A 25,711-nucleotide genomic window follows, 5' to 3' on the forward strand; every position below is an offset into this window, starting at 1 on the left:
TTCTAGAGTTCTGTTTAGACGGTCAGCTTCTATTAGACATGAAAAGAAAGTGCCCTGTGCATCATGAATCATCCGGGTTCACGCATCCTTATCTAAAGAATAATTAGAAGCCGAGATTCTCATCGATATGGTATACTAGGTAAAAGTATGTACCTAATGATCCAACCCCCCCAGCGATTCGAATATATAAACAAAGTCATATCCTGTTTTTGAAATAAATCCTCCTTCGTTTCCCCAAGGCGCGACACTCCAATCTTAATTCCCTAAAATCCAACTCTCTTATCCTATACCTTGAAATATCGCCGACTAAGGCTTACGGTCGACATGGACAAGGCAGTTTCAGAAATTCCAGTTGAAAACTTCATCGTTAAACTTAATACTAATATCGCACAGCCTCTCGCCCTGTGCGGTAACCCCTCTAAGTGCTGGACGCCTAATACCACAAAACATGGCAGGGACCCGAGGGATGGGAGACTCATCATTACAGTGGCCATCCTGAACTCAACGTCGCAAGATAGAGATGACTTCGTGAGAGAAACTGCGAGTATGTGGGCATTGCACGCCAATATAAAATTTCGGTTCGTCTCATCTTCAGAACCTTCGGATATTCGTATCCTATACAGCGACAAGTCTAGGTCTTACATTGGGGTCAAGGCTTTGGATGGTGGCCGGAATGAAGCGACAATGTGGCTCAATTATATTGATGGCGATAAAAAGTATAACCGTCACATAATACTACATGAATTTGGTCACGCACTCGGCTTTGAGCACGAACATTCCTCTCCAGAGGCTGGAATTCAGTGGAATAGGACGGCTGTCATCGCAAGGTACAGAACGAATAGCTTCACGATCCATGACATCGACCGCAACATTTTCTGGGTTGCTCATGATGCTAGCATTAGGAGTTGTTATGATAGCGAATCTATAATGAGCTATCAAATGTCTCAAGACTTGGTGACAAGTGGTATAGTCTCGGATAAGATGGCTACCGGGTTGTCACCCCATGACAAAGAATGGGCTAAAGAATTTTATCCCTTTGTTATACATGAAGTGAGGTTAAAGAACCGTACACTAATGAGCCAGAACGAAACTGAAGGGTCGAGGCCATGGGTTCGCGAGTATCAAGATCATCTTATGCATCGAGTTAATAAACAGCTCGACGATTGTTTTTTAGAGTCTGGTATGAAGGTGTTTCGATGCAACAGGCCAAATTGTCGGCCAAAGAATAGACAGTGTGATGCTTGCCTTGAACGACTTGAAACGTTCCAAAACGAGGGCATGAGTATGATGTCCCAGCCTAGCTTTTGGATATCCGCATATGTTGGAAGCCTTTAATATGGAAAGTATGTACAAGATAGAGATTGAAGTTGGATGCACATGTGGACTATTTCAATTTTCCTATGTATCATGTACTATCATTACCTAAGCATCACGTGAAATAATAAGAATATATTATCTTTTTCCCGAATGAAGTCATAGCTAAAAGGCTGAACATTACGTACCTACCTAGTAATAAATGATTCGGTAGGCAAGTAAGCAGACGACACCTACGTACCGAATCTGTTCCTTACGCAGCTTGCGCATTCTCGGTCAATGCGGTCATCAATAATCATTAGGTACATGTATGATATGTGAATGAGCTTGATGTCAGGACCGGCTGTAGATTGGTAGATGATTGGTAGATACATACCTACCTATCGACCTCTCAGGTAGTATGATAAGAAGCTTGAATGTTTCTTTGGCATTGAAGATATGTAAGACATTAGAGTTGTGAAGAAAACGTATTTACTCAATAAATACGATATTTAACCCAAGATTCATTTTCAGAAGAAAAAAAGGAACAGATTTGAGATTTCGAGGGCCTCCTACTTACTTTTAAAAAGTATCAGAGGCTGCATGAATCCATCACATCTAATTGGTTCGGCCCCTATTTCATTAGGCAGGCGAGACATCTAAAGATACTTGTAGGAAATAGGGGCGCGCACTAAAATACGAAGGTGTTAAAAGTACATTTTCCGTACTCCGTACTTACCCCACAGTGTGTTGTACAATTGTAGCAGTACGAAGTATGTATAAGAGCAGGTACCTCTCTAATGTAACTCACAGCACTAGAGCACGTAACGAGTAACATGCACTTACCTTTGGCTTTCATGCCCTGCGTGCCTTGCCAATCTTGCCTGCCTCTGCCTTCCGCCGCCTAACTTATCATTTCCATTATTATTCTATCATTCTCCAATTTCAGCCCTCGTGCTCTTTTCTACTTCCTCTTCAACATTTCCACTGAGCTATTACCGCTAGGTGCGCAATAGACATTCAAGTTAATCTAATTTGATTATTTACTCAACCCGCCCAACGTTTTTTCCGAAGGCGCTATTGCAATAGGGGTCTTGCACGCAAAGGCGCATCCGCATCACCGATCATTCGAACATCATGGACGCCGCCGGAGAAGGCCAGGCGCCTTTCTCCCCCACCGTAGTGGAACAACGCAATCTCCAGGTAGATAATGCTATTCGCGCTATCAAAGAGAAGAAGCCACTGCCCGAGATCGACTTCAGTATTCATACTATGGAAGATGGCACTCAGGTCAACACCATGGAGCGGGTCTGCAAAGGTGAGCTTTCTCTTTACCTTGTAACTACCCCGCCACGAAGACAAATAATAGCTGACTGGGTATCTAGACGTTCAGGCGCCCGCTACATTTAAGCCTACCGACGAACAGTTCTTCGAGGACGAGTCCCACGCCAAACCCAATATTACTTTCTTGAAACAGCACTTCTATCGAGAGGGCCGATTGACGGATGAACAAGCCTTATGGATTATCAAGCAGGGAACAGATCTTCTACGCGCAGAGCCCAACCTTCTTGAGATGGACGCCCCTATAACGGTCTGCGGTGATGTCCATGGCCAATACTACGACCTTATGAAACTTTTCGAAGTCGGTGGCGACCCTGCCGAGACCAGATATCTCTTCCTCGGCGACTATGTGGACAGAGGCTACTTTAGTATCGAGTGTGTCCTCTACCTGTGGTCCCTGAAGATACACTACCCCAAGACTCTCTGGCTGCTACGCGGGAACCACGAGTGTCGCCATCTGACCGATTATTTTACCTTCAAGCTCGAGTGCAAGCACAAGTACTCCGAGGCCATCTACGAAGCTTGCATGGAATCTTTCTGTGCACTCCCGCTCGCTGCTGTCATGAACAAGCAATTTCTTTGTATCCATGGAGGACTCAGTCCCGAGTTGCACACTCTGGATGACCTGAGAAATGTAGGTTATGGGACAGCTTTCTATGTCTAATGGACATTTAGAACACAACTCGATTGCTGACCCGAGATAGATTGATCGATTCCGAGAACCGCCAACTCAAGGTCTAATGTGCGATATCCTGTGGGCTGATCCTCTGGAGGATTTTGGCCAGGAGAAGACGAGCGAATACTTCATGCACAATCATGTTCGTGGTTGCTCGTACTTCTTTTCCTATCCCGCCGCGTGCGCCTTCTTGGAGAAAAACAATTTACTCTCCATTATTCGGGCACACGAAGCACAGGATGCTGGCTATCGAATGTACCGCAAGACGAGGACAACAGGATTTCCGAGTGTGATGACCATCTTCTCTGCACCCAATTACCTGGATGTTTATAACAACAAGGCGGCGGTTCTAAAGTACGAAAACAACGTTATGAACATCCGACAGTTCAATTGCACTCCGCATCCGTATTGGCTCCCCAATTTCATGGATGTATTTACCTGGTCCCTGCCTTTCGTCGGTGAAAAGATCACCGACATGCTAATCGCCATCTTACATACCTGCTCCGAGGAGGAACTCAAGGAGGAGACACCCATGTCGACATCTCCAGGCCCTCAATCTCCCCCACTTGGTGGTCCTCTATCGGATCCAGATTCAATTGAATATAAGAGGCGAGCGATTAAGAACAAGATCTTGGCAATTGGGCGACTATCGCGAGTATTCCAAGTGCTTCGAGAAGAAGCCGAGAGTGTCACGGAACTCAAAACCGTGTCGGGTGGCCGACTACCTGCAGGAACGCTTATGCTAGGCGCGGAGGGTATCAAAGACGCAATCAACACCTTCGAAGACGCTAGGAAGGTCGACATCCAAAACGAGAGGCTGCCACCTAGCCACGACGAAGTTATGAAACACCAGGAAGAGGAACGACAGAGGGCGCTAGAGCAAGCGTCTAGGGAGGCTGACAATGATAAGAAGCTGCAGACATTGTCTAGGAGGCTGAGCACGTAAGTTTATATTCATAGGTTATGATTGCGATTTACTGACAGCGAAACAGTGATCGCAAGCGATGAAGCAACACGAACCCATCTCAACCTGATCGTCAAGTAATCAAGTGATTATCAATTTGACGCTTTCGTTCATAACAATTGCGCTAGCTAGTTGTCTTGGCCTAACAGACAAGAACCTACTGCCATGGTGAAATTTGGCAATGGTTCTAGTGATATTTGGTGAAGCTTTGGCTGGATTGCTGTTCAGATGGCACAAGATCGAGGAGCAGTATGGCTCGAGACAGATGAGTCGAGTAAAAACAGTTCCCGGTAGCCGATGTGGGAACGAGACGAAGTCATGCTATGGAGTTAGGAGAAGGAGTCCTAGTTGACACAAAACGAGTTAATGAAAACTAAGCCGGACACCGTAGAAGGGTGCTAGCCGTGCGAATATCTTGCTCTGCTTTCCTAAGGCCTTACTCTATCGTATATATTTAGGCTCGTCGCTTATGAGATTGCTACTTGAGTTCCTCGCGTAACGGGCGCATGAAACTGTCGTAGCTTTGCTATGACCGGTGTAAGGCCGGGTTGATAGCCGAGAGATTTCCATCAAAGAGTATTCCTTCGTAAAGAAATTCACTTTCGCTCACCAAATCTTCCCCCCGTCACCTCCCGTTACTGTATCCTCTCTCTCCTTTGCCAGCTTAGACATCGCACCTAACCTTAGGCGCCCACCCACCTACATCGTAAAAAAGCAGATAAGCAACCCCTCCCCCTAGAAAATCGCAAGCACATTCGGCGGACTCGCCACCCCGCCAGGCACATTACACGGCTCACTCGAGACAAAAAAACTCCACCGCCCCTCCTTCTTGCAATGTTCCGCCAGCTCCTCCAGGTCGAACAGCTCCCCGATCGGACACCCCCACCCCGCGAGCAGCACCTCGTGCAGCGCGTACGGCGCATCTGCCGGCGCGGGCCAGCTCTCGAAACTGGGTTGGTCACCGGCGACTGCGGAGAAGGTCGTCCATATCCATTTTAGGATTTCGGGGGAGCGTTCGACGCCCCCGAAGGGGTGTGGGGTTTTGGTTCGGTGGGTGGAGATGAAGGAGGCGGGTTTGGAGCGCAGGGAGGAGGTGAAGCCGGATCGGATTAGCAGGATGTCGCCGAATTTGGGGACGGTGTTTTGGGCGGCGAGGCAGGCGAGGAGTTCGGAGTGCGGGATGGAGTGCGTGGTGAAGGGGTCGTAGGGGGGGAGGGTGCTGCTGGGTTGGGATTGGCGCCAGCTGTGGTGGTCGAGGAGGATGCCGCGGCCTACTATTCCTTGGGCTGTCCAGGCTTGGGCGTGTTAGTTATGGAATTGGGATTGGGGGGGAGGGGTGTGGGAGGGAGAGGTACCGTGGATTCCGTTGACGGTGGATTTCTTCCCGTCGGGACCGCAACCGTGGATGTCGTCTTGGGTCACGCCGTTGTAGAAGAGCTTTTCTCGCTGGTAGCCGAAGTGGCGCAGGCCGTCCCATTGTGTTGATACTTGCGAGTTGAAGGTCCAGACGTCGTCGTTCACGGTGCGTGGGTCTTTGCGGATTAGTTGCTGGTGGAAAACTTGCCGCGCGAAGAAGGACTCTTCGGTTTGGGCGTCTAAGGGCCAGTTGAGGGAGATTCTGGGGGTGTTAGTAGCTGTTGTGTTTTGGATGAGGGGATTGAAACATACCGGTGACCTGTCCTAATCTCGCTTTTGGCTGCGGCGGCGACTCGTTCGTCAGTTAGCCGGTTTAGAGTCCCTAATTCGTCTTTGTCGCCGTATAAGCCCCATGCCGAGAGGTGAGGGTCTCCCTTCCGAAGGGGTAGGTCTTCGAAGTCGGGGATGCCGTTTTCGTTGACCTTGATTCCAGGGGCTGGTGGAGCCATTGTCGCTGCTGTTAAATTGTTCTTCGGATGGGTATGCGGTGATTCAATTTGTTCAATATAATTTCATAGATTACAGCATACCGAAGACAAAGAAACAATTTCCAGTCAGGGCGACGGACTTTTTGTAAGAGACACCATCCCCGCTCAATTCATATGAACCGGTAGGTATCTTTCAACATAACCCGAGAATGATATGCATGCCCCTTTAGTGTAACGGGATCAACCTTTTCTGTGCTCCCCGCACCCGTCGGATGGGGTCAACCTTGCTGTTGAGGTTTACCGACATCGTGGATCTAACATCGCCCCTCCGTTGCGGTTTGGAGTTCATGTCCCAAACCGTTACTATACCGAGAGCTGGTTCGCTTGGCGGGTTAATATGCAGCGAACCTGAGTGTGGAACTTATGACGTTAGTGTCTTAATTGTATTTATAGGGTCACGGATAGCACTATTTAAATTTGACTTTTTTAATTGAGAGAACAGTCATCATAGGATTGTGACTCGTTTGCTAGTTAAACTGTTACCTACCTAGGTACCTAGTGTCGTATATGTGGCTCTTGATATTAGGTACCTACCTAATACCTACATGGTCAATATAAATCACATTATAATGAATTGTTTGGATAGAACCTTCGTCGGTATTATGTAAGAAGTAGAAATGGTCTTCTATTGATATACTGGATTGCCAAGAGGTATCTACAGCATTGGTAGATGTTAAGCTGTTTCCATCGGACACCGGCGGAGACAAAATCTAGATATCTAAACATGTAGAATGATCCTCTATAATTGCGATTGTACGACTCATCTCTAGGGAGCAACGATACCAAACTTCTCGTAAGGGAAGTTCTCTAGACTGGTCAATTGTTCAGCCCAGCCGTCGTCGATGGCACCAAGTTGCTCATCGTTGCCGATCGGAAGTAACGCCGACCTCCCCGCGAGTACATATTTCTCCTTGCCTTGGTATTCAGCAGCCAGGTTGGGATGCGGGACCCATACGGCCCTCATGCCAGCCCGTCTTCCCGCCTCGATACCTAGCACACTATCTTCGAAAACTAGGCATTCTTTTGGCTCGATCTTGGGAACTCCTTCAGGTAGCGATGAGTTGATGGACTGCAGAGCAAGAAGGTAAATATCAGGCGCTGGTTTTCCCCGACCGTATTGGATTCTAGGGTCGTCTCCTAAGACTCGGTGCTCCTCAGGAATGATTTCTAGAACAGCTTTTGTGGTAGGACGTGAGGTTTTTAGCTCGTAGTTTTTCTTCTCGCTACTTGAAGCAAGGGCAATCTCGACTTGTAGTCCTTGTGTGGTTTTCGAACTCCTCAGATCTTTAAGGAGCTTCTCTACTCCAGGTAAAGGTCGGCATTCGGGAAAATGGATTTTATGCTGTTCGCTTTGTTCCTGTTTGTATTGCTCCCTCGAGATAGGTAGCTGAGCCCAGTTGTGAAATACATCGCCATTAGACGAGCCGGGAATACCCATAAGTTGAGCTTTGATAGACCATGGTAAATTAGGCCTTCCATGCTTATTCAAGACTATGTTAGAGCATAGTGTGTACAAGTCTTCGGTGTTAATAAGCAGCCCGTCCATATCAAACAGGCACGCTCGGATTGGGGGGAAGTCCGTAGAAATCGGCTCTAAGTCCCCGTTCTGACTTGCAGGCGCCATGGTGGAAAACGCCAATGCGAATCGACCAATGATCTAGAATCTAAGTATCTAGTGGCTGTATTTGGAAACCGCGGTTATCTATGGTACCGATGAATTTGGCTGGTTTCCGTTTTTCCGCTTCCCTGGATTGAAATGTGCAAATTGGTTGCGTCTGGTGGGGATTCGAGGAATTGTTTGAAGTTCAGCCGTCGGTTGCCGTAGGAGTTTGCATTGACAACGACTGTTCTACCAGGTGTTGAGTTGACTGTATAGTGAGTAGGGAAGAGTGCTACAAGCTAGTGACATGATTACCTAGGTAGTTACTCATTCTAAGTTAGACATCAAAGACGCAATCTTGTGAACTGCGAAGACCGGCGCCTTTTCGCCATTGGACAAGCTGCAGGTTGTGAATAAGGAATCCCCACTCAATTATCTGCTGATAACTCTTACTCGTCAGTAATTAACTTTGAAACTTGTAAGATATAAAGAGTCGCCCAGTTATCTTATTTTGCATCTTATCAATTTCGGAGTCTTATGTTCGACAGTAATTGTTGTAAAGAACAGAATGGCGGGGATTACAAAACTCGAGCTCCGGACGGCACTTGGCCCGGTTTATCGGGATGTGCTTCCTTACCCACCACGGGACTGCACCGCGGATGAAATCCCGGTCATAGATCTAGCACTTATGTTCTCCGACGAATTATCCGACCGTAAACGCGTTGCCGCTGACCTCAAATCGGCTGCAACCAACAACGGCTTCTTCTACATTAAGAACCATGGAATATCCGAAGAGACTATTGCTCGGTGCAAACAGCAGGTGCTGAACTTTATGAGGCAGCCCCAAGAGAAGAAAGATCTATTAGAATCGAGGACGCATAGCAAGTATTACAATGGATATCTTGGGAATCGAAAGGCTCAGATATCTCGTACCGAGACTGCTGACGTTCGAGAATCTTTCTCATTCCGTTATTCTCCAGAGCTTGATCCGGATCATCCAATGGATATATCTGACGTTTCTCCCGAGGTCAGATCTTGGATTCGTGGAGAAGACTTCGTGGTGAGTGGGCTTTAAATATGTCGTAGCCCGCTTTTGACCTTCGTTCCAGCCGCTAACTTTGAACACTACAGTGGGATGGCACAGCTCATCTGGTTGACTTCAAGAAGGACTGCCTTGCATACTGGAGTAGCTGTCTCACTCTCGCTAGAAGATTGGTTAGGATGTTTGCCCTGTCGTTGGACCTAGCAGAAAATTATTGGGATGACAAGATCACACATCCCGGAGCCGATGGCGTCTTTAACTACTATCCGCCAAGAACCCCTGAAGAAGTTCAGAATAACTTTGTGGGCTTAGGGAGCCATACGGATTTACAGCTGTTCACACTCCTTTGGCAAGACAGCGTCGGCGGTTTGCAAATACTGTCCAAAGAGGGACAGTGGTTGCGGGTGAGTTGACATCGAGTTGACATTGAAATTTGAGACCAACCAATATTGACCACGAGTGAAGGCACCTCCGATTGCCGGAACCCTCGTAGTAAACATCGGCGACTTTATGATGCGACTTTGCAACGACATTTATAAATCTACCGTCCACAGGGTTACAAACGAGTCCCACGCTGAACGTGTTTCTATGCCGTTCTTTTTTGGTATGCTAAGCCCTTGGTTCTTCGTATTGTGGCGTCGCTCACTGACGTATTAGGCCTTAATTTCAACTGCGTCGAAGGCGTTGTTCCTTCGTGTACTTCGGAGTCGAATCCGGCAAAATACGAGCCCATATCTTGCGGCAACTGTAAGCCCCTAGACCTTTTCTTTAAATAACTCTTAGTCTAATACCTCGCAGGGTGTCAAATGAGGTTTAAGATGGAGAGAAGCGACTTCTTGAAAAGTGAAGAGGCGAAGAAAAGTCTGGCTCCAAGTGGTAAGGTGGTTTCTGTGTAAAGGACTCTAAGATCATAAGACCTTTTGAATGAGTTCAAGGACGTCGAAGAATGCTTCGCGGTCGGGCTTAAGTGTTTTAAGACCAAGCCCGACAACAAGAGTGCGACGATCATCTGAATCTCGTCTCGCGATATGACTAGCAATCTGAACGGCATATAGCTGCGCAAGAGATTCACGTTCTTCCCCACCGCCACCAAGTAGTGTTTTCGGCGTTAGGTGAGACATAGGTAGCAAACTGGAATTAGCTAGAGCCATTTCTACAGAAGCAGGTGACGGTGCTGAGAGTGGTACTTGAATCTTTACAGTATAATTAGAACTATAGTTTTGATCAATATTTAGTCTTGAAATGAATTACCCATTGCGATAATCTGCCTTCTTGAGATAGAGTGAGAAATATCTTGTCCGAGAAGTGTAGGACAGAAGCTTCGGTAGGAATTCCATCGATAGGTCCGCAAGCCGCTTTTGACTTGGCCGGGAATGGCTCTTCAACTACTCGCGAGGCATCCATAGTTTCGATACGAAATGATTATAAGCAACAAACGAAGTTACTTGATTTGTTGTTGTGAGGCTTGCGATGTTGCGGGGGGTAGTTTCTAGTTTGTTAGCTGTAGCTTTCACAGTGAACGAAGCTGAAGAGTTTAGGTCCGGTAAGGCTAGCGTAGTGGGGTTGTGGACCGGATTGCCTGCAGTAACAAGGATTACCCCGCGCTAACTTTATCTGGTCGCATAGAAGAAATTCTGCCGGGCGGTCAAAATTTCAATATCCTTCAACTTTCAATACTTACCTTAGAGGTACATCACTTTCATTTTTCCTCATCAACAGCGGGAAAAATGCCCAAATTTGTGCCACGGCAGAGAAAACACAGAGTTCTTGCCCGAATAAAAGCGCAGCAAGAAGCTACTCGAGATGGAGGGGCTGCATCATCAGAAAACGATAGCAATGCGCTGGAGATTCTCCCAGACGCCCAGAAACAAGTTCGTGAAGCGAAAAGGGCACAGCTGAGAGAGGAATTGAATGGCGAAGTCAAAGTGAGCGGCAAAAAGGCCAAAAGACTTGAGAAGTACATCGACAGCAAACTGAAAAAGGACGAAAATCGAGTTCTGTTAGCCGAATTGGCTAAGAATAAGATTGATACCAGTTTATTTTCAAGCAGTCGAACTCTCGGCCAGGGGAAAGAGACGAAGCGTCAGGCTATTAGTCGCGTTCTAAGGGAAAGGCAAGCTGGTATCAATCAAGGCGACGACGACGTTCTTTTCGAAGCAAGACGTGTCCCGGCGAGTGATGAGTCTGATGATGACGGTGAGGTGCATTCGAAATCCAACCGTTCTATGGAACGGAACGGCGCACTTTTGGATAAAACCGCATTGATAACAAATGACCTTAATGCGAGCGGTGATAACGGTACGCCACATGAGAAACCTGCGGTATCAGTGGGGTCCGGGTTAAAGCGCCCCTTGGAGCTCGATGATGAGGGGCGACCAGTCATTAAAAAAAGACAGAAACGTGGTGGCGTAAAATCGAAAATATCTACGAAAACGGAACCTTTACAACCTGAACCGACCCCCGGTGACTCGGATGAGCAATTGGATAGTGATGGTGATGGTGATGGTGATGGTGATGAGTGGAATGGGTTTGACTCTGTTGCATCCGCCCACGATTCAGCCGACTCTCAGGATTCATCGAAAGAATCCGAAGATGAGTCTTCCGATGAAGAATCCGGCAGTGAAGAAGAATCATCTGAAGAAGAGGGTAGTTCGAATAAGAGATCGTCAGCATTTAAGGCTTGGGCTCACGGGCAACGCAATGCCGCTCTCGGTTATCAGCCGGTGGATAGCAGTAATTCGATTTTGAATATTACTGTTCCCAAGAATTTTAAACCACGCCCGCTAGAGCAAGATCCTTTACCTCTTGAATTACTTCCAACGAAAGATAATGACAGAAAGGCTTTCAGTGTCTCGGTTCAGAGGACACCCGAGATACAAGAGGCACGGCTCAAGCTTCCAGTTGTGGCCGAGGAACAAAAGATTATGGAAGCCATCCACAACAATAATGTGGTATTAATATGTGGTGCGACTGGATCAGGAAAAACGACTCAAGTGCCTCAATTCCTATTTGAAGCCGGTTATGGATCACCTAACTCTCCCACGCCTGGCTTGATCGGCGTGACACAGCCACGAAAAGTTGCCGCTGTTAGCATGTCGAAACGAGTGGGACAAGAACTTGGCGATCAATTAGAAACAGTTGCTTACCAAATTCGATTCGAGGGCACAGTAAATGAGAAGACTGCTGTGAAGTTTATGACAGACGGCGTACTGCTCCGTGAAGTTGCCAATGATATTGCTCTTCGCAAGTACTCCGCAGTCATCATTGACGAAGCTCATGAAAGAAGCGTTAACACGGACATTCTTATTGGAATGCTAAGCCGAGTTGTTAAACTACGAGAGGATATGTCGCGCGAAGACCCTAAAATAACCCCATTGAAGTTAATTATCATGTCGGCTACATTACGGGTAGACGACTTTGTAAAAAACAAAACATTATTCCCCATACCGCCGCCAGTCCTTAATGTTGAGGGTCGCCAACATCCGGTTACCATGCACTTTTCTAGGCACACGCGCCACGATTACGTTGACGAAGCCTTCAAGAAGATAATGAGAGGGCATCGTAAACTTCCGCCTGGAAGTTTCCTCGTCTTCCTTACAGGGCATGATGAAATACAAAGGCTGAGTAAAAAGCTTAGGGCCGAAACTGGTGCTTTAAACACCATTGCCTATCCGAAGGTTCGAATATCCGCCAACGACGTGCCTCTTGAAGTTGAGGATATCGACTTCGGAGAGACTAACGAAACTGCAAATGACGATAACGGTTTACCATTTATTGATGACTACGAGGAAGATGAATCTGAAGATGATGCAGAATTTGATGTTTCGGATGAAGTTGGATCAGGACCTCTAAAGATGCATATCCTACCGCTATATTCGCTCTTACCAACAAGAGAGCAGATGCGCGTGTTTGATGATCCGCCAGAAGGTTCGCGGGCGATCATACTCGCAACTAATATCGCCGAGACTAGTTTGACCATACCTGGAATTCGGTATGTGTTTGATAGTGGGCGGTCAAAAGAACGAAAGTACAATAGAGACACCGGAGTTCAAAGCTACGAAATTAGTTGGATTAGCAAAGCCAGCGCAAACCAGAGAGCTGGCCGTGCTGGTCGAACTGGACCAGGCCATTGCTATAGGTTATATTCCTCTGCCGTCTTTGAACGGGATTTCTCTGAATTCGCCGACCCCGAATTATTGAGAATGCCTATTGAAGGTGTGGTGCTACAGCTCAAGGCGATGCGGCTGCAGCATGTAGTCAACTTTCCTTTTCCAACGCCACCGGACCGAATGAGTCTCAAAAAAGCAGAGAAGCTACTCCAGTATCTCTCAGCTATCACAGAAACCGGACAGGCCACTCAAATTGGCACAACAATGGCCAAATTCCCTCTACCACCTCGCTTTGCGCGGATTCTTCTAATTGGACATTTACATGAGTGTCTCCCCTACACCGTCGCCCTCGTCGCAGGACTTTCCGTAGCACAAGTGTTTATCCCGGAGAACCAAGTGATACCAACTCTATCCACCGACAGCGAACACGACTTCCGCACGAACCAAGATGTCGCTGCAGAAAACCAGAAGACTCAAATGCGACGGAAGTACAACGAAGTCCACCGTAACTTCTGCTCTCTAGACGACAGCTCCGATGCCATGAAACTACTCCAGGCAGTTGGGGAATTCGCACACGACCCAACAGAGCAGTGGTGTAAGGACCACTTCGTGTTATTCAAATCCCTCCAGGAAACACAAAAGTTACGCCACCAACTCACAAGCCTGCTCCAAAAAGACATCCCCGCATTCGCAAATCTAGTCTTCCAAAACAAACTCGACCGCCCCAGCGCAAAGCAAGTCACAGCCCTAAAACAAATGGTAGCCGCCGGCTTCGTCGACCAAGTCGCCATACGCGCAGACCTCGCCCCAACACCACCAGAACTCCACCGCAAACCCCGCCGCGCAATCGACGTCCCGTACATCCCCCTCCAACCCACCGACCCCTCCTCCCGCGACCCTCTAGACAGCCTCGTCTACATCCACCCCACATCCTGTCTCTCCCACCGCAGCCCGCAGGAATGTCCCGAATTCATCATCTACTCCAACCTCCAACGCGCCTCCCCTTCCTCCTCCTCGTCTTCCAATCCCAAGACGCGAATGCTCGCTTTAACCGACGTCTCCGGCGCCCAGCTCGCGGGCATCGCGAAGGGGACCCCGCTTTTGACGTACGGGAAGCCGATAAAGGAGGTTGTGAAGTCGGCTACCACGAGGGAGTGTTGGGTTGTGCCGTATTTGCGGGCGGAGGGGACGGGCGGGTTGGGTTGGCCGTTGCCGGTGAAGAGGATTTTGCAGAAGAGGGTTGTTGGGAAGGGGTGGGTTACTGAGTGAGATCGCTGTTGTTGTGTACCTAGGTATGGATTTGGGGGGTTATGGCGTTGGGTAGGTAGCAAAAATAGATGGGTGGAATATACTCGCTTTTAGACATTTTGATGTTTTATGATATTCGTGCGTATTTATAGAGGATGACTTGTAGCAATTCTACGCGAGATGAATAAAGGGTATAAATCATCCAGTCTACGGGATTATCATCATTCACAATCATTCACACAACCAAACCCAAGCCCATATTAATTAATCTTTCATGTTCTTATTGCACACCTCTATTATACGTATGTCACGGTCTATTGCAATCCTGACGTACTATACAGCGGGGAAAACGAAAAAAAGTGAAACTTCCCATGGGAATGGAGCCCGTGCAATGCAAAGTTCTGACCTGATGCTAAACCCCAACGCCTCGTGGAAGAGAAAAAAAGGGTAAATCAACTCCTTCCTCCCCAATGACATGCATGTCGGGCGTTTCTACTCCTGTCTCGGTGGAAGGAGATCTGTGTCCAAGACCAAGCCCCTCGTCAAGCCCCTACGCGTGCCCCCGGGCAGGTAGGGGTTGTAATTCGCGTTCGCCAAGTTCGAGCTCGAGCTCGGGGTTGTCCCGCCGAAGCTAGTTCCGCTAGCTACTGGGCGACCGTGCCGATTATGTTGTCTCTAACGTTCATAAGGAGGCGGCGGCTGCTGTGCGGAGCGGGACGAGCTGGCTGCGGGCGGATCGGGTGTCATCGGTTGAATTAATCGAGACGGTTCCCCGAACAATGCAGATGGATTAGTCGGGTTTGGGGCTAATGGTCGACCTTCGATTTGTCTAGACGATGAACTGGGTCCTGAGGGAGCCATCACCGACCTGGCCCCGATTAATTCGGTGACTTTCATCATCATTCTCGGGAAGTACTCCTGGATGAACGATTCACTGTAGGTAGATAGTTAGCTTTTGACGTCTGAAATATTTGTGTAATAGAAGTGCTTACGTGTAGTAGCTGTGATCCGCATTATGCGGGTGAACGAGATTGTGGGCCAATTCGTGGGCCAGTACAACCCACCACCAGACCGCGGCCGATGCCTTGGCCTCTCCTGATGTGTGATCCCCGTGAAGTTGGTTATAGAAGCGCAGATTGCAGAAGATGCTTCCATCACGATTGAAGGCGATAGTATTGCCTCCTGGCTCGTAAAAGATGTGTATTGCGGATCTGTTAATCGAGTACACAGCACCTACGATAAGGAGGAGCGAAGCGAATGAGTTGATGGCGCTATGATTCGTTGTAAGGAAATTGGCGGCGTTGAAGCCTGGGATATTGTTGGACACGAATACACGCATTCCGTTCGAGGCGTCTGCTACGAAATAGAGATCCTTTCCTATAGTATCATCACAATACGTAGCTTGTTCCTTGACTTCCCTAGTAGACGGAGGAGCATAAAGCTGCGAAGAGTCATGCGCTCTAGTGGATTTGACAGCATTGAGAAGATTCTGTTGAACTATGGCGGGGTTTGTCACCTTGCCCTCGTCATTCTTACCAGGCCTGGACCCTTCATCCGGTGGTAGCTTAACGGGTTCAGGGTTCGAACCCATCATGTTCTTCAAGCTCTCATCTGCTTCATCAGAAGTATCGAAACCGAATCTTCGAGAAAGGTTCGAGAATATTCCTTTGGGCTTTTTGTTCTGAGACGGCGGTGGTGCCAAGGCCTTGTCATCTTCACCAGGAGAGTCAAATGCACCAGGCACTTTCATCGGCGGGGTCTTGTTATGCCGGTCCCTTTCCATACCCATAGCTTGGCGGTGTCTTTTAAATTCCTCTTCCCGTTCCTTGATCTTGGCTTGCTCAGCGTCCAATGCCTGGCGTCTTTCCTCCTCGGCTATCCTGGCCTCGGCCGCCTTTGCTCTAAGGATACGATCAACATTGTATCCACGAGATCTCAAATCGAGTAAATCAAGCTTGAGGAATGGCTCGAAGAAGAAATAGGCTTGCTGGCTTGGCCGATTTAGAATGAGCTGGCACACTGCGTATCCTACTTGATACATATCGGGACGACCAGACTCGGCTGCAACGTACAGAACCCAGCCATTCTTCTCTTTTTGACTTGCCGCTGACCGTTTTTCGGTATGCGACTGGCTATCGCGGAGTGATCTTCGGAGAGAAACGGATCGCACAGCTTCCACAGACAAGTTATTTTCCAGCCATTTTGCGTCGTGTTTAATGGCGTCACGCGAGTATCTGGTATACTCGTGGATAAAGAGCTTTGAACGCTCTAGGACATGTTTTCGGAGCCAAACTGCAAGATCCTGCTTTTCACTGTGCGAACCAACTTTCAGCTGCACCTGGACAATAACCGAAAGAGTTTGGGAGCCAAGAGCCATGTAAAAGTTCTCTAGGACGTCCTCCTCAGGTGCACATACTAAGTGATCTTTGAACATGCGGTAACTGATATAGTCGTCTAGAATGACAATGCTAGCCGGGGTTGCAAGCTGATATTGCCTGATTGACATCTCTTCCTCTTCATTTTCCGATGTCTTATCCTTAGAGGAAGTAGCACTAATCTCCTTGAAAGCAAGCAAAAATGGAGATGACTTCATCTTCTTCCATAGTTCCTTATCTCTCTTGAGGGTTGACATGTCTTCAGCTAGGGTTTTCAGAAGGTTCAGGTATTTCTCTGGGCTTTGAAGAACACTAAGCAGCCTGGCTGGTTCACTTGCTGCTAATTGGGCAATTTCCAATTTGGTCGGCTCAGTCTTCGAACCACAGGCTGATAGAAATGCGTTCGCAGAGCTACCGAAGTCCACGAAGTCAAATATTTCCCCGTATAGTATCGAGCTACCTAAATAGCAATGACGAGGACTTAGGTGGATTTCTTGCTTAACTTTGCTCCCTGCGCTCGTTGACGCCAGAGATGTAGACAACCGATTTCCCCGTACGACTGGAACAATAAGAGCGTCACGAAGTTTTAGGATCGAGATATTACCCAATTCGTTAAGGCGAGTCGAAAAGTAACCAAAGAGAGCGACGGCTTCTTGGTGGGTTTTGGGAGGGTTGGCTAGTAGACGGTCAACACAATCAGCAATGGGCGGATCCGCGCGTACGCCGAATTTCTAGCAAATGGTTAGTGATAACGTCCAATAGAGAAATACCATGGTAATAATTAAGAACTTACAGGGGCATGTGGATGAAGATCTCTTTTAAGAATGTTGAACCCTAAGATGGCGGCGGCCTCGTTTGTGTAGCATTGGGACGGCGTAACAAGCTTCTGAGCATTTCCTTGTAAAGGAAGAAAAGCCTTCGGAGCTGAACCAATATCAACGTTGGCGTAGTTGTTGCTATGATGGTAAGAGATGAAGTAGTTCATAGCGTTACTCCTTAATGTTGAATCCGATGAGGCCATCATGCCCACGAGCTCAACGACCGATGGGTAAGCGCGCAAACCGAGATCAGTCAAAAACTTTCCTTCGGGACTTCCAGCCCGTATGCTTCCACCTGGCCATTGGATAATCTTGACGTTGAGTGGCCGAAGAGGGCTTCTAGGTTCGTAGAGCTCGGACACTTTGTACAGCTGTTTGCTCGGTGTAATTGATTCTAAACCAGGCTGTCCTGCTTCCGCTGGACATATACGCGACTCCTTGAGCTTCCTTAGGTCATCATTCGGAATATCTTGTCGTACGGATGCTAAATATTTGATAAGCTCAACGTGACTCCATTTGGCTCGTCCGGGATCCTCAGTTTCTGTGGAACGATTGAGCAAACGTGTAAAAATCGTGTCTAGGTCCACAGTTTTCCTGACGCCGATGGCAGTGAGGAATTTGTCCTTTAGTGATGAGCATCCCTCGATAGTTGGAAGATCATCAAAAAGCTTTACACTCTGGAAAAAGGACTCCGTCGGTTTCTTCATACCCGACTTGGTTGGCATGATAGTATGGCTCTGGAGTAGTGTAGTGACAGTCCCTTTCGAGCTCACACTAAGGTTGTCCCAGGTTTTTGAGAGTACAGTCAAAATTCGGATCGAAAACTCGGGAGACTTGGTCATGTTTTGGCTGTCTGGTCTTGTCGAGTTTGTCTCAATGAGAAATCGAACCCAAGGGACAACATCAAGTGATGTCCATCCTAGTGCTTGCAACTCATTCGAATTCGAATTCCTGGTGAAATCGTAAGGGATAGTCGAGGGTGGAACAGGTAAACCAGCCGGGATCTTGTTCGGACTCAGATAGTTCTGGACGCTACCTAGAGCGATAATACCACCCTGGTCTTCGGCTCCTTCACTAACAAGTCCTACCGCAACATCGAGAAGCCTGTCTTTGCTCGGCGGATCAAGCTCCCCCTGAACAGCCTTCTTTCCAGCCCATTGTATGAAATTGATAAGTTGTTCCTTATTGAGTGGTTTCCCAGACAGCTCCAGTCTGACATCATCTACGGTTATGGGAGATAGCAGGTCGAAGTCAGTCAACTTCTGAATGAAGCCAATAGCTTCAAGTTCAGGCGGAATCACCGGGATTCCTTCGACAAATTTTGCCAGTTCTGGGGAACCAATTCGAACCTTATTGGTCGGAAGTACGCCTCGACTACTGTAAACCTCGACATATGGGTTCTTGTAAGATGTCCAAAACGCCTCTTCGATTATTTGCGAGACGTGGCCACTTGGGGTAGAATCCCCGAAAGTGAAGGCATTCAGGGTATGCAATGCCTCGGGCATGTATTTGGCAATTTCCTTCGAGGTAATACCAGCGCCTGAGAGAACCCCAGCCCTTTGCAACTTATTTTCCAATTCGATCATCTCGTTTGTAAACGCAAGACGAGTCATGATACCAGCGGCTCGTAGCATTTCAATGTTCCATGTTCTGACCCATCTCGCATTCAGATCGATAGCCTCCCGTTCAACGGTGGGGATAACGGACGGTGCTGATATATGAATCCCCGCACCAGTTGTTTGGGTAGTTGGGAATCCGATGAAAATTCTTCCACCCTTCTTGCTTGGAAGAACGGATGCGAATACATCGGTAGCTTTAGAGACAGCCTTAGATTTTGCAGAACTCTCCGAAGCCTGTGTCTCATCGTACGAAGACGTCAAGATAGACAACTTAGTTACCCTTGGAGGGGGCTTCTTGGTGGCGCGCTCCAACTCCGCCGAGAAATTAGCAGAAACGGATGTTTTGATCGCGGCCGTGGTCACTCGGAGAAATATGCTACTTGTCGATAACATAGTTATATCTTCTGATATCGTCTCTTGCGCGGCCTTTTCTTCTCTTGCAGTCTTGCTGGCTTTCGAAGTAGACGTGTTCGCGGTTAGTCGAGAAAAGAAACTCCGTAGGGACGGCATCTCTGAGCTGCCAAACCCATAAGCCTCGCTTTTGGCAGCTGTCGGGACTTCGGGTTTCCATCCGATAGCACTCATGAAAGACGCATCAATCTGTGCGCTTGCGCGTTCGACACTCTGAACCTTCATGAGGCGCTCCTTGGTGGTTGTCTCGACATCTCTAGATAGAGCAACTTCGGCACTAGGGCTAGTCTTCTTTTGTAGGTGAAGAATTTTGTAATCGTCTATCCAGAATTCGATATTCTGGAGCGCCACAAACGTCAAACTCGTAGCTAGGAACTGGCTGACGGATAATAGATTTGGTAAAGTAGTCGTCGTATTTCGGTAATCTAAAACGAAGGCGGTGTCCGAAGTGCATTGGTCTTCTGGAAGTTGTAGCTTTCGTGTGAAGAGTGCGTTACCCTTCCAGTAAAAGGCCATGGCTTCCTGACCCGAGCTGACAAATGGCTCTTCGCAGTCGGCGAAAACGCTGTAAAACCCTACACCGAAAGCACCAATCTTGGTTTCGTCGGGGTTACCCTCTGCGATCCTCTTTAGCCTACCCCAATCTGTCTTGGTGAATGGTTGGCCATTGTTCTGTACGATGAGTCGGCGGAGGGTATGATTCGTGATTATGTGTTTTAGAATCTCGGATCGATCTGTCGTTGTTGGTAAAGGTATCTGAGTCGAAGGTAGGGTCTCCCACTTAATCTTTACGGTGGTAGCTTGAGCGTCGGCAGCATTCTGAATAAGTTCTCGCAATGTAGTCCATTCACCCGAGTATCTTGCTAGAACTTTGTCGATCAGAGCTCGAGTGTCGACGGTTACCGCCTCTTCGTCCTCTCCGTCCCGCAAGGCGGCAGCCCGGAGCCTTCCGTAATCCATTACTACACTTTGTCGAGTATTTTTTCCTTTATGACATTATGGTAGGTTGAAAGAGCGAAAGGGAAAGGATTTATTAAATCGGGCTAGGAATTCGGTAAACAAGAAGGTCGTCGAGCGTTCTGTTGAAAAGTCATCCAATCCTAGAAAGGCAATTGCTGAGACCGCTGCATGGGCCAGTATAGTGCGTCAGCTCACCCGATCTTGCCTAGGCGCGTAAAATGTACGTAGTTTCTAGAAACAAAACACTTTGCACAGTATGAAAGGGCTGATTCTAGTCTATGGGTGAAAAAAATGCAGAAGAAAAAAAGATTGTATGTGCAGGAAGATTCAGGAACAAAGGCAACAACGGATTCGAATTTGTATGATTTATGTTCCTGTACTGTACGTACAGTTGAAAACATGAGGAATCGTTCCTGATTGGTCTTAGCTCCTGCTGATGATGCATGTCTCGCCCCAGATTTCAGGGATGTCAGGGACTGATGGGTCTAAAATACAAGGTACATATCTACAGTGCAGCTAATCTATCCCCCATCCCTCCCCTAAACTCCACTAACTCCGCACCTTATCGCGGGATAAGCACATGCTTCAGGGCATGAATCCGGTATTTTGGTTAAGTCAGCCCTATGACCTCCCGAGTCGTGACTTCCAGTTTGTGCTTATATGTACCAAGCTTAGGCATTTTCCACGTACAAATACCACCTAGGGGAATTGGGATCTGTAAATACACAGCTATGTACAACCCCATCTCCGTCACCCGATAAATCGAATACTTAGTACTGTAACACATTCATCAAAGTCGACTGCGGATTTCGCCTTCCATTCCTCGCTCTTCGATAGGCATCTCATAGAAAGGTCGCCATATGACTGGGCTTATTTAAATGATGCCCTAGTCCATGTTGTGCAATTCCACATAAGTCGCAAATTATCTTCAATAGACTGAATTGAATAATACAACAGGTGACAGGTGGTGCTTATGCCGCCAATATTTGCAACTCATCAACGACGGTCCTCGGGAGACCTTCTTCTCCGGTGGCGCTCAGGGCTTGTACTTCTTCGTGATCGCCCGTCCCTCGACCTAGGCCTGTAGGTATCCTTATCATCCCTTCTTCGCTCGGATCTCTCGGGGTTGCGATCGGGACTACGTTCTCGTCGATAACTTCTTCTATGCCTGTGCTCATCGCGTCCTGGGCTCTGGTCCCTTCGACCTTGACGACCGTGTCCATCATCTCTATCATCTCTTGATCGGTGCTTAGAATAATCATCGCCCCTCCTTGGTGACCTATCACGGCGCCTGTCTCTGCTACGGCTTCTACTTCTATGTCTTCTCCTGTGGCGTCTCTCGGATTCATCGTGCCTCTTTGATGCTTTACGGCCATTGTCGACAGGCCCTTCTTCAACCTTTTCAGTGGGTTTAGAATCACGACCATCCATCACACCTCGTCCTGCAACCACATCAACGGCATTCGCGCCAGTAGTTTTTCGGGGAGCAACCGGAAGTCCTAATGCACGGGCCAATGCATCTTCTTCGGCCTCTTTGATTCGCTTAAGCTCTTCCTTCCGCTCTCTTTCTTCCTTTTCCTGTTCTGTTTCCGTGCCCGATGATTCTGGCGCATCGCCTTTCGCGTACCAAGTGAGATCTTTGCCCTTTGCCCAGCGGCCTACTGGAGCTTTCAAACTATGGCCGAGATAGTTTTCTCGGTGACTTGAATTGGCGACATCCTCCCAGTTGAAGTTGACACCGCCACGCGAGCCCGTTTTGCGAATGCTGGAGACGAGATCCATCGCGACTAATGGGATTAATGGGTCCGAGGAATTATGGCCGTGTAGAATGTAGATGTATAGTTGTTTCGCGTGATACTGGTTATAGCGAAATAACACTACGCATGTCCGGGAGCGATTTGAGTTGGTTGGAGTTAAAGATTGGTTGCTCAATGTTGGATGCTAAAGGTTCTACATGTGAGGTACGCGATTGCAGGGGACAAATCTCCACAAATTACTAAAGTAGGTGCCCCGCTGCGGGACCTATCATTTATCGATAAGAAGCTTCTCCGTACCTAGCTCCACCATCCAGCGTATCCACAATTTAGAGATCGCTCTACTTCGTATTTACGTTCCTTGTTCCTAATTTCTCATCCTCAAAGCTTCAACCTCCATTCAATTCCTGCCGGTCACAACCAAACCGCGAAAATGGCGGAACTGAAAGACCCCCTCGATGAAACACGATGGCATCATCCCATCGAGTTACAGAGAATCGGAGGAGTTCATTCTAATTCAGTATTATTCTACTTCGCCATGTCCCCGTTCTTCGATGTCACCTCGAACAATGCAATAGTCTTTAACCAAGCCTGTTACAATCCGAGCATGACTCATCTTTTACATACCCGTGAGGCCTTCGAAAGCCGTTTGAGAGAAATGACGGGATTGGAATTCATAGTTGCGCAGGAACCTGCAGAGACTGGTCCCGGCATGGGAACTGGTGTCTGGGTCATCCACAAGCAGACTCGCCGTAAGCGTGAACCCAAGGACGAAATCGTCGTCCATGCCGCTTATTACGTTGTCGGAGAACACGTCTACATGGCTCCCACTGTAGCGGATGTGATTAACTTTCGAATGGTCATTCCTCCCGCTTTCCCGCTAATTTCTATGTCTAACTTGATTATATAGGTTACGATCACCGAGACTCTGAGCAAGTGTTTCGCATCCGCAGATAAATCACGAACCTGGTCGCCGTCCACTGGTCACGGATACATCACCGCGCCGACTACATCGAACACGAAAGCGCAGACACTCGAGTCGAAAGCTACAACGCCAATGCCCGATTCACAAGAAGGCAACAAGGCCGTTGCCGAGGCTAAGAAGCCTACCCAGTCAGCTGTTGACTCTCGTCTAGCTGAGCATTCCTTCATGATCCATATGCAGTACGGCGGGGAGTATATGGACGAGAATCCCATCACCGGCAAGCCCGGCGAGTTCCACCTTAGCTCGACAGGACGTAAAGAAAAAATGCCGACATTGGGTTTGCCGAGTCTGAACACGACAATGGTGAGCTCATCACTCAGCCAGCCGGACAAGAAGGATGCGAAGACAGGAGAAAAGACACCGAAAACGCCAACGGGAATGTCGAAGATTAAGCGTAAGAAGAGTAGGGCTGGTGCAACTCCCACTTCGGCATAGGATACCGAAGATGAGGTCAAGGAGAATCAGAACAAGAAAAGGAAAAAAGTGAAGGCGGTGGCGAAGGCAGAAGAGACCAAGTTGGTGAAAAAGGTCAGGTTTGACTTGGAGTAGGAGTTTCGGCGATAAGGCATGCATGTGGCGTTTATGGGGTCAGGAAATCGGATTTTGATACCCCCTTTCGTGTAGTAGGTACCTACAGTACAGTACCTACATACCTACCATTCGATTTCCAATGCATTTTTTTTCTTCCGGGATCAATAAAATTGCCGTCTTATTACAAAAATACTCACCTAAGAACCTAGGTATGTCCGAAAACCATATGTTAAGTGTTGGTGAATGTCTCGTCTGCTGAGTCAGGACGAATTATTCGCACATTAATTGGCTGCCTCGTGATGACAGAAAGCGGTCTATAAATATGCATATCATCTACGTGGGTGGCTTTTTTTTCTAGCTCAATGCGGGATGTAATACAAATCGTATGTCAGCTTCTGCTCGACACCGTCGTTCGTCTCCGGATTACCTAGCTACGTCGTTTTTGCCGCATCCTCTTTAGCCTCACTCCCATAAGCGACTCCCCTCTGCATCAAGGGGCTCTGTTGGAGCTTGTCCCAGCTATGCAGCATGAGCGTGTTCAGCTCACTCATCCGGACCTCCTCCCCGGCCCGGGGCCGCATCTCACTCTCGAAGGCTCCAATCAACTCGGCCTGGGTCCGGTTTCCCGGCTCCGTGAGCAGCGCGACTAGCTCGTAGGCGTCTTTGATGGATTGGTTCAGTCCTTGTCCGCGATCTGAAATATACGATTAGCATCCGAATCAGGGGTCAAGAGAACCCGGCCCATAAGTAAATTCAACTCACGATAAGTCAAAGGATGCGCCGCATCGCCAACCAACGTCACGCGTCCACCCCTGTTATCCCACTCATGCTCCGGCAAACTCGGATCCCAATTCCCATTCGCCACATAATACACCTTCTCACAATCATCGCTCACCAGCTCATAACAACTCCTCAACGGCTCCGCAAACAACCTCCCCTTCTCCTTCCCCTGCCTCAACCTCTCCCTAACCCCCATCCCCGCCGCCGCCTCCGCCGCCTGCTCCTCCAAACTACTCTGCCACGAGATATAAAACGCAAACGACCAGTTCTCGGGCCGTTCCGCGTCCGCGCCGTCGAGAATCGCAAACATCCCCATCATATCGTCCGGGTGCACAAACCCGTTGATAATCGGATGCACAGCCTCCCGCATCCGCCGTGCCTGCTCCGCGGGAAACGAAGCCGTTACAAAAGTCGCAGCGATCGGCAGGCGTTTCAACGCCGCCTTCTCGGCGCCTAGTAAGAGCCTCCGCACCCGGCTCTGGCTCCCATCCGCACCCACAACCAACCTCCCGGTCTCCCTCGTCCCGTCCTCAAAACATACCGTCACGCTCCCCCCATCAGCGGCATACTCAAGCCCAACCAAGTTCTTCGCAAACCGAATATCCAGGCCCTCGGCGATGAGCGCGCGCATGCGCGAGCGTAGGATGCGGTGCAGGTTCGGGATGGGCGGACGCACGATCAGCTCCCCCGTCTTGCCGTTGTAGAGCGGGAAGTGCTCGATTTCCTTGATGGGCAGGTTCGGGTCGACGAGTGTGGAGGCTACGCGGCTCCATTTCGCGGCGCCGGCGAGAGAGGCGAGGAGGGGCGCTGCCCAGTGGCAGGCTATGCCCCAGTCGCGCTCGTTGCGTGGCGAGAGGGAGGGGTCTTTGTCGAAGAGGATGTAGGGGATGTTTTTCTGTGACTGAGGTTTAGGATGTGGGTGGTAGGGAGGGAGAAAAGGGGAAGGGGGAGGAGGGATTTACCTGGTGAAGGCCGCTGGCTATGGCTAGCCCGGTAATGCCTATTATAGAGAGTGGGTTAGCATCGCCTTACCAGTTGCATTGGGACCTCGCGCTAAGTTTCCGTACCGGCTCCGATGATGAGGATGGGTAGCTTTGCAGATTCGCTAGCTTCTGCCATGGCGATGTAAGTGCTTCTTAAGGATCGACGTAACTAAGTGGAATATGGCTTGGATCTATCATGATATCCTAACGGAAAACGAAGCTTCATATACTAGCTGATGAAGTGTCGACGGGCTACATGATGTGGAGTACTAGGGCTGAGGCCAAGACTCATGCCGTTCTCGAATAAGGTATTTTTAT

The 25,711-nt window shown here is 48.5% G+C and overlaps 11 protein-coding genes across 11 annotated transcripts; 5 read left to right on the forward strand and 6 right to left on the reverse strand.

The window, feature by feature from the left end:
* Positions 1-262: 262 nt before the first annotated feature.
* Positions 263-1,335, forward strand: GGS22DRAFT_194897 (uncharacterized protein; the record flags this gene model as incomplete). Its single annotated transcript, XM_047965582.1, has 1 exon — positions 263-1,335. Exon 1 carries the CDS (start codon positions 325-327, stop codon positions 1,333-1,335), a length of 1,011 nt encoding a protein of 336 aa, XP_047818246.1. The 5' UTR covers positions 263-324.
* Positions 1,336-2,128: 793 nt separating this feature from the next.
* On the forward strand, positions 2,129-4,638 carry GGS22DRAFT_22925 (Metallo-dependent phosphatase-like protein). Its single transcript, XM_047966541.1, has 4 exons — positions 2,129-2,611; positions 2,679-3,268; positions 3,339-4,252; positions 4,303-4,638. The coding sequence occupies exons 1-4, from the start codon at positions 2,431-2,433 to the stop codon at positions 4,316-4,318; spliced, it is 1,701 nt and encodes a 566-aa protein (XP_047818247.1). The 5' UTR covers positions 2,129-2,430; the 3' UTR covers positions 4,319-4,638.
* Positions 4,639-4,686: 48 nt separating this feature from the next.
* On the reverse strand, positions 4,687-6,252 carry GGS22DRAFT_165564 (uncharacterized protein). The gene is made up of 3 exons (XM_047961706.1): positions 5,943-6,252; positions 5,630-5,892; positions 4,687-5,569 (listed from the first exon to the last, which is right to left on the reverse strand). The coding sequence occupies exons 1-3, from the start codon at positions 6,137-6,139 to the stop codon at positions 5,010-5,012; spliced, it is 1,020 nt and encodes a 339-aa protein (XP_047818248.1). The 5' UTR covers positions 6,140-6,252; the 3' UTR covers positions 4,687-5,009.
* A 524-nt stretch (positions 6,253-6,776) lies between these two features.
* On the reverse strand, positions 6,777-8,074 carry GGS22DRAFT_22947 (HAD-like protein). Its single transcript, XM_047966542.1, has one exon. It carries the CDS (start codon positions 7,800-7,802, stop codon positions 6,945-6,947), a length of 858 nt encoding a protein of 285 aa, XP_047818249.1. The 5' UTR covers positions 7,803-8,074; the 3' UTR covers positions 6,777-6,944.
* Positions 8,075-8,346: 272 nt separating this feature from the next.
* GGS22DRAFT_189545 (Clavaminate synthase-like protein) lies at positions 8,347-9,596 on the forward strand (the record flags this gene model as incomplete). The annotated part of the gene is made up of 4 exons (XM_047964867.1): positions 8,347-8,838; positions 8,910-9,224; positions 9,286-9,424; positions 9,478-9,596. 4 exons carry the CDS (start codon positions 8,347-8,349, stop codon positions 9,594-9,596), a joined length of 1,065 nt encoding a protein of 354 aa, XP_047818250.1.
* Positions 9,597-9,728: 132 nt separating this feature from the next.
* Positions 9,729-10,224, reverse strand: GGS22DRAFT_189546 (uncharacterized protein; the record flags this gene model as incomplete). Its single annotated transcript, XM_047964868.1, has 2 exons — positions 9,729-10,013; positions 10,072-10,224. The coding sequence occupies 2 exons, from the start codon at positions 10,222-10,224 to the stop codon at positions 9,729-9,731; spliced, it is 438 nt and encodes a 145-aa protein (XP_047818251.1).
* A 323-nt stretch (positions 10,225-10,547) lies between these two features.
* GGS22DRAFT_180324 (P-loop containing nucleoside triphosphate hydrolase protein) lies at positions 10,548-14,198 on the forward strand (the record flags this gene model as incomplete). Its single annotated transcript, XM_047963755.1, has 1 exon — positions 10,548-14,198. One exon carries the CDS (start codon positions 10,548-10,550, stop codon positions 14,196-14,198), a length of 3,651 nt encoding a protein of 1,216 aa, XP_047818252.1.
* Positions 14,199-14,437: 239 nt separating this feature from the next.
* GGS22DRAFT_165574 (uncharacterized protein) lies at positions 14,438-19,933 on the reverse strand. The gene is made up of 3 exons (XM_047961707.1): positions 17,346-19,933; positions 15,170-17,283; positions 14,438-15,111 (listed from the first exon to the last, which is right to left on the reverse strand). Exons 1-3 carry the CDS (start codon positions 19,914-19,916, stop codon positions 14,853-14,855), a joined length of 4,944 nt encoding a protein of 1,647 aa, XP_047818253.1. The 5' UTR covers positions 19,917-19,933; the 3' UTR covers positions 14,438-14,852.
* Positions 19,934-20,769: 836 nt separating this feature from the next.
* GGS22DRAFT_165575 (kinase phosphorylation protein-domain-containing protein) lies at positions 20,770-22,322 on the reverse strand. Its single transcript, XM_047961708.1, has one exon. The coding sequence runs from the start codon at positions 22,140-22,142 to the stop codon at positions 21,357-21,359; it is 786 nt and encodes a 261-aa protein (XP_047818254.1). The 5' UTR covers positions 22,143-22,322; the 3' UTR covers positions 20,770-21,356.
* Positions 22,273-23,820, forward strand: GGS22DRAFT_165576 (MED6-domain-containing protein). Its single transcript, XM_047961709.1, has 2 exons — positions 22,273-22,973; positions 23,025-23,820. Exons 1-2 carry the CDS (start codon positions 22,548-22,550, stop codon positions 23,532-23,534), a joined length of 936 nt encoding a protein of 311 aa, XP_047818255.1. The 5' UTR covers positions 22,273-22,547; the 3' UTR covers positions 23,535-23,820.
* Positions 23,821-24,061: 241 nt separating this feature from the next.
* On the reverse strand, positions 24,062-25,529 carry GGS22DRAFT_189551 (FAD/NAD(P)-binding domain-containing protein; the record flags this gene model as incomplete). Its single annotated transcript, XM_047964869.1, has 4 exons — positions 24,062-24,324; positions 24,393-25,305; positions 25,373-25,410; positions 25,478-25,529. 4 exons carry the CDS (start codon positions 25,527-25,529, stop codon positions 24,062-24,064), a joined length of 1,266 nt encoding a protein of 421 aa, XP_047818256.1.
* Between the last annotated feature and the right edge of the window lie 182 nt (positions 25,530-25,711).

This window comes from Annulohypoxylon maeteangense (genome assembly GCF_022496945.1).
Source record: "Annulohypoxylon maeteangense strain CBS 123835 unplaced genomic scaffold GGS22scaffold_10, whole genome shotgun sequence".
NCBI lineage: Eukaryota > Fungi > Ascomycota > Sordariomycetes > Xylariales > Hypoxylaceae > Annulohypoxylon > Annulohypoxylon maeteangense.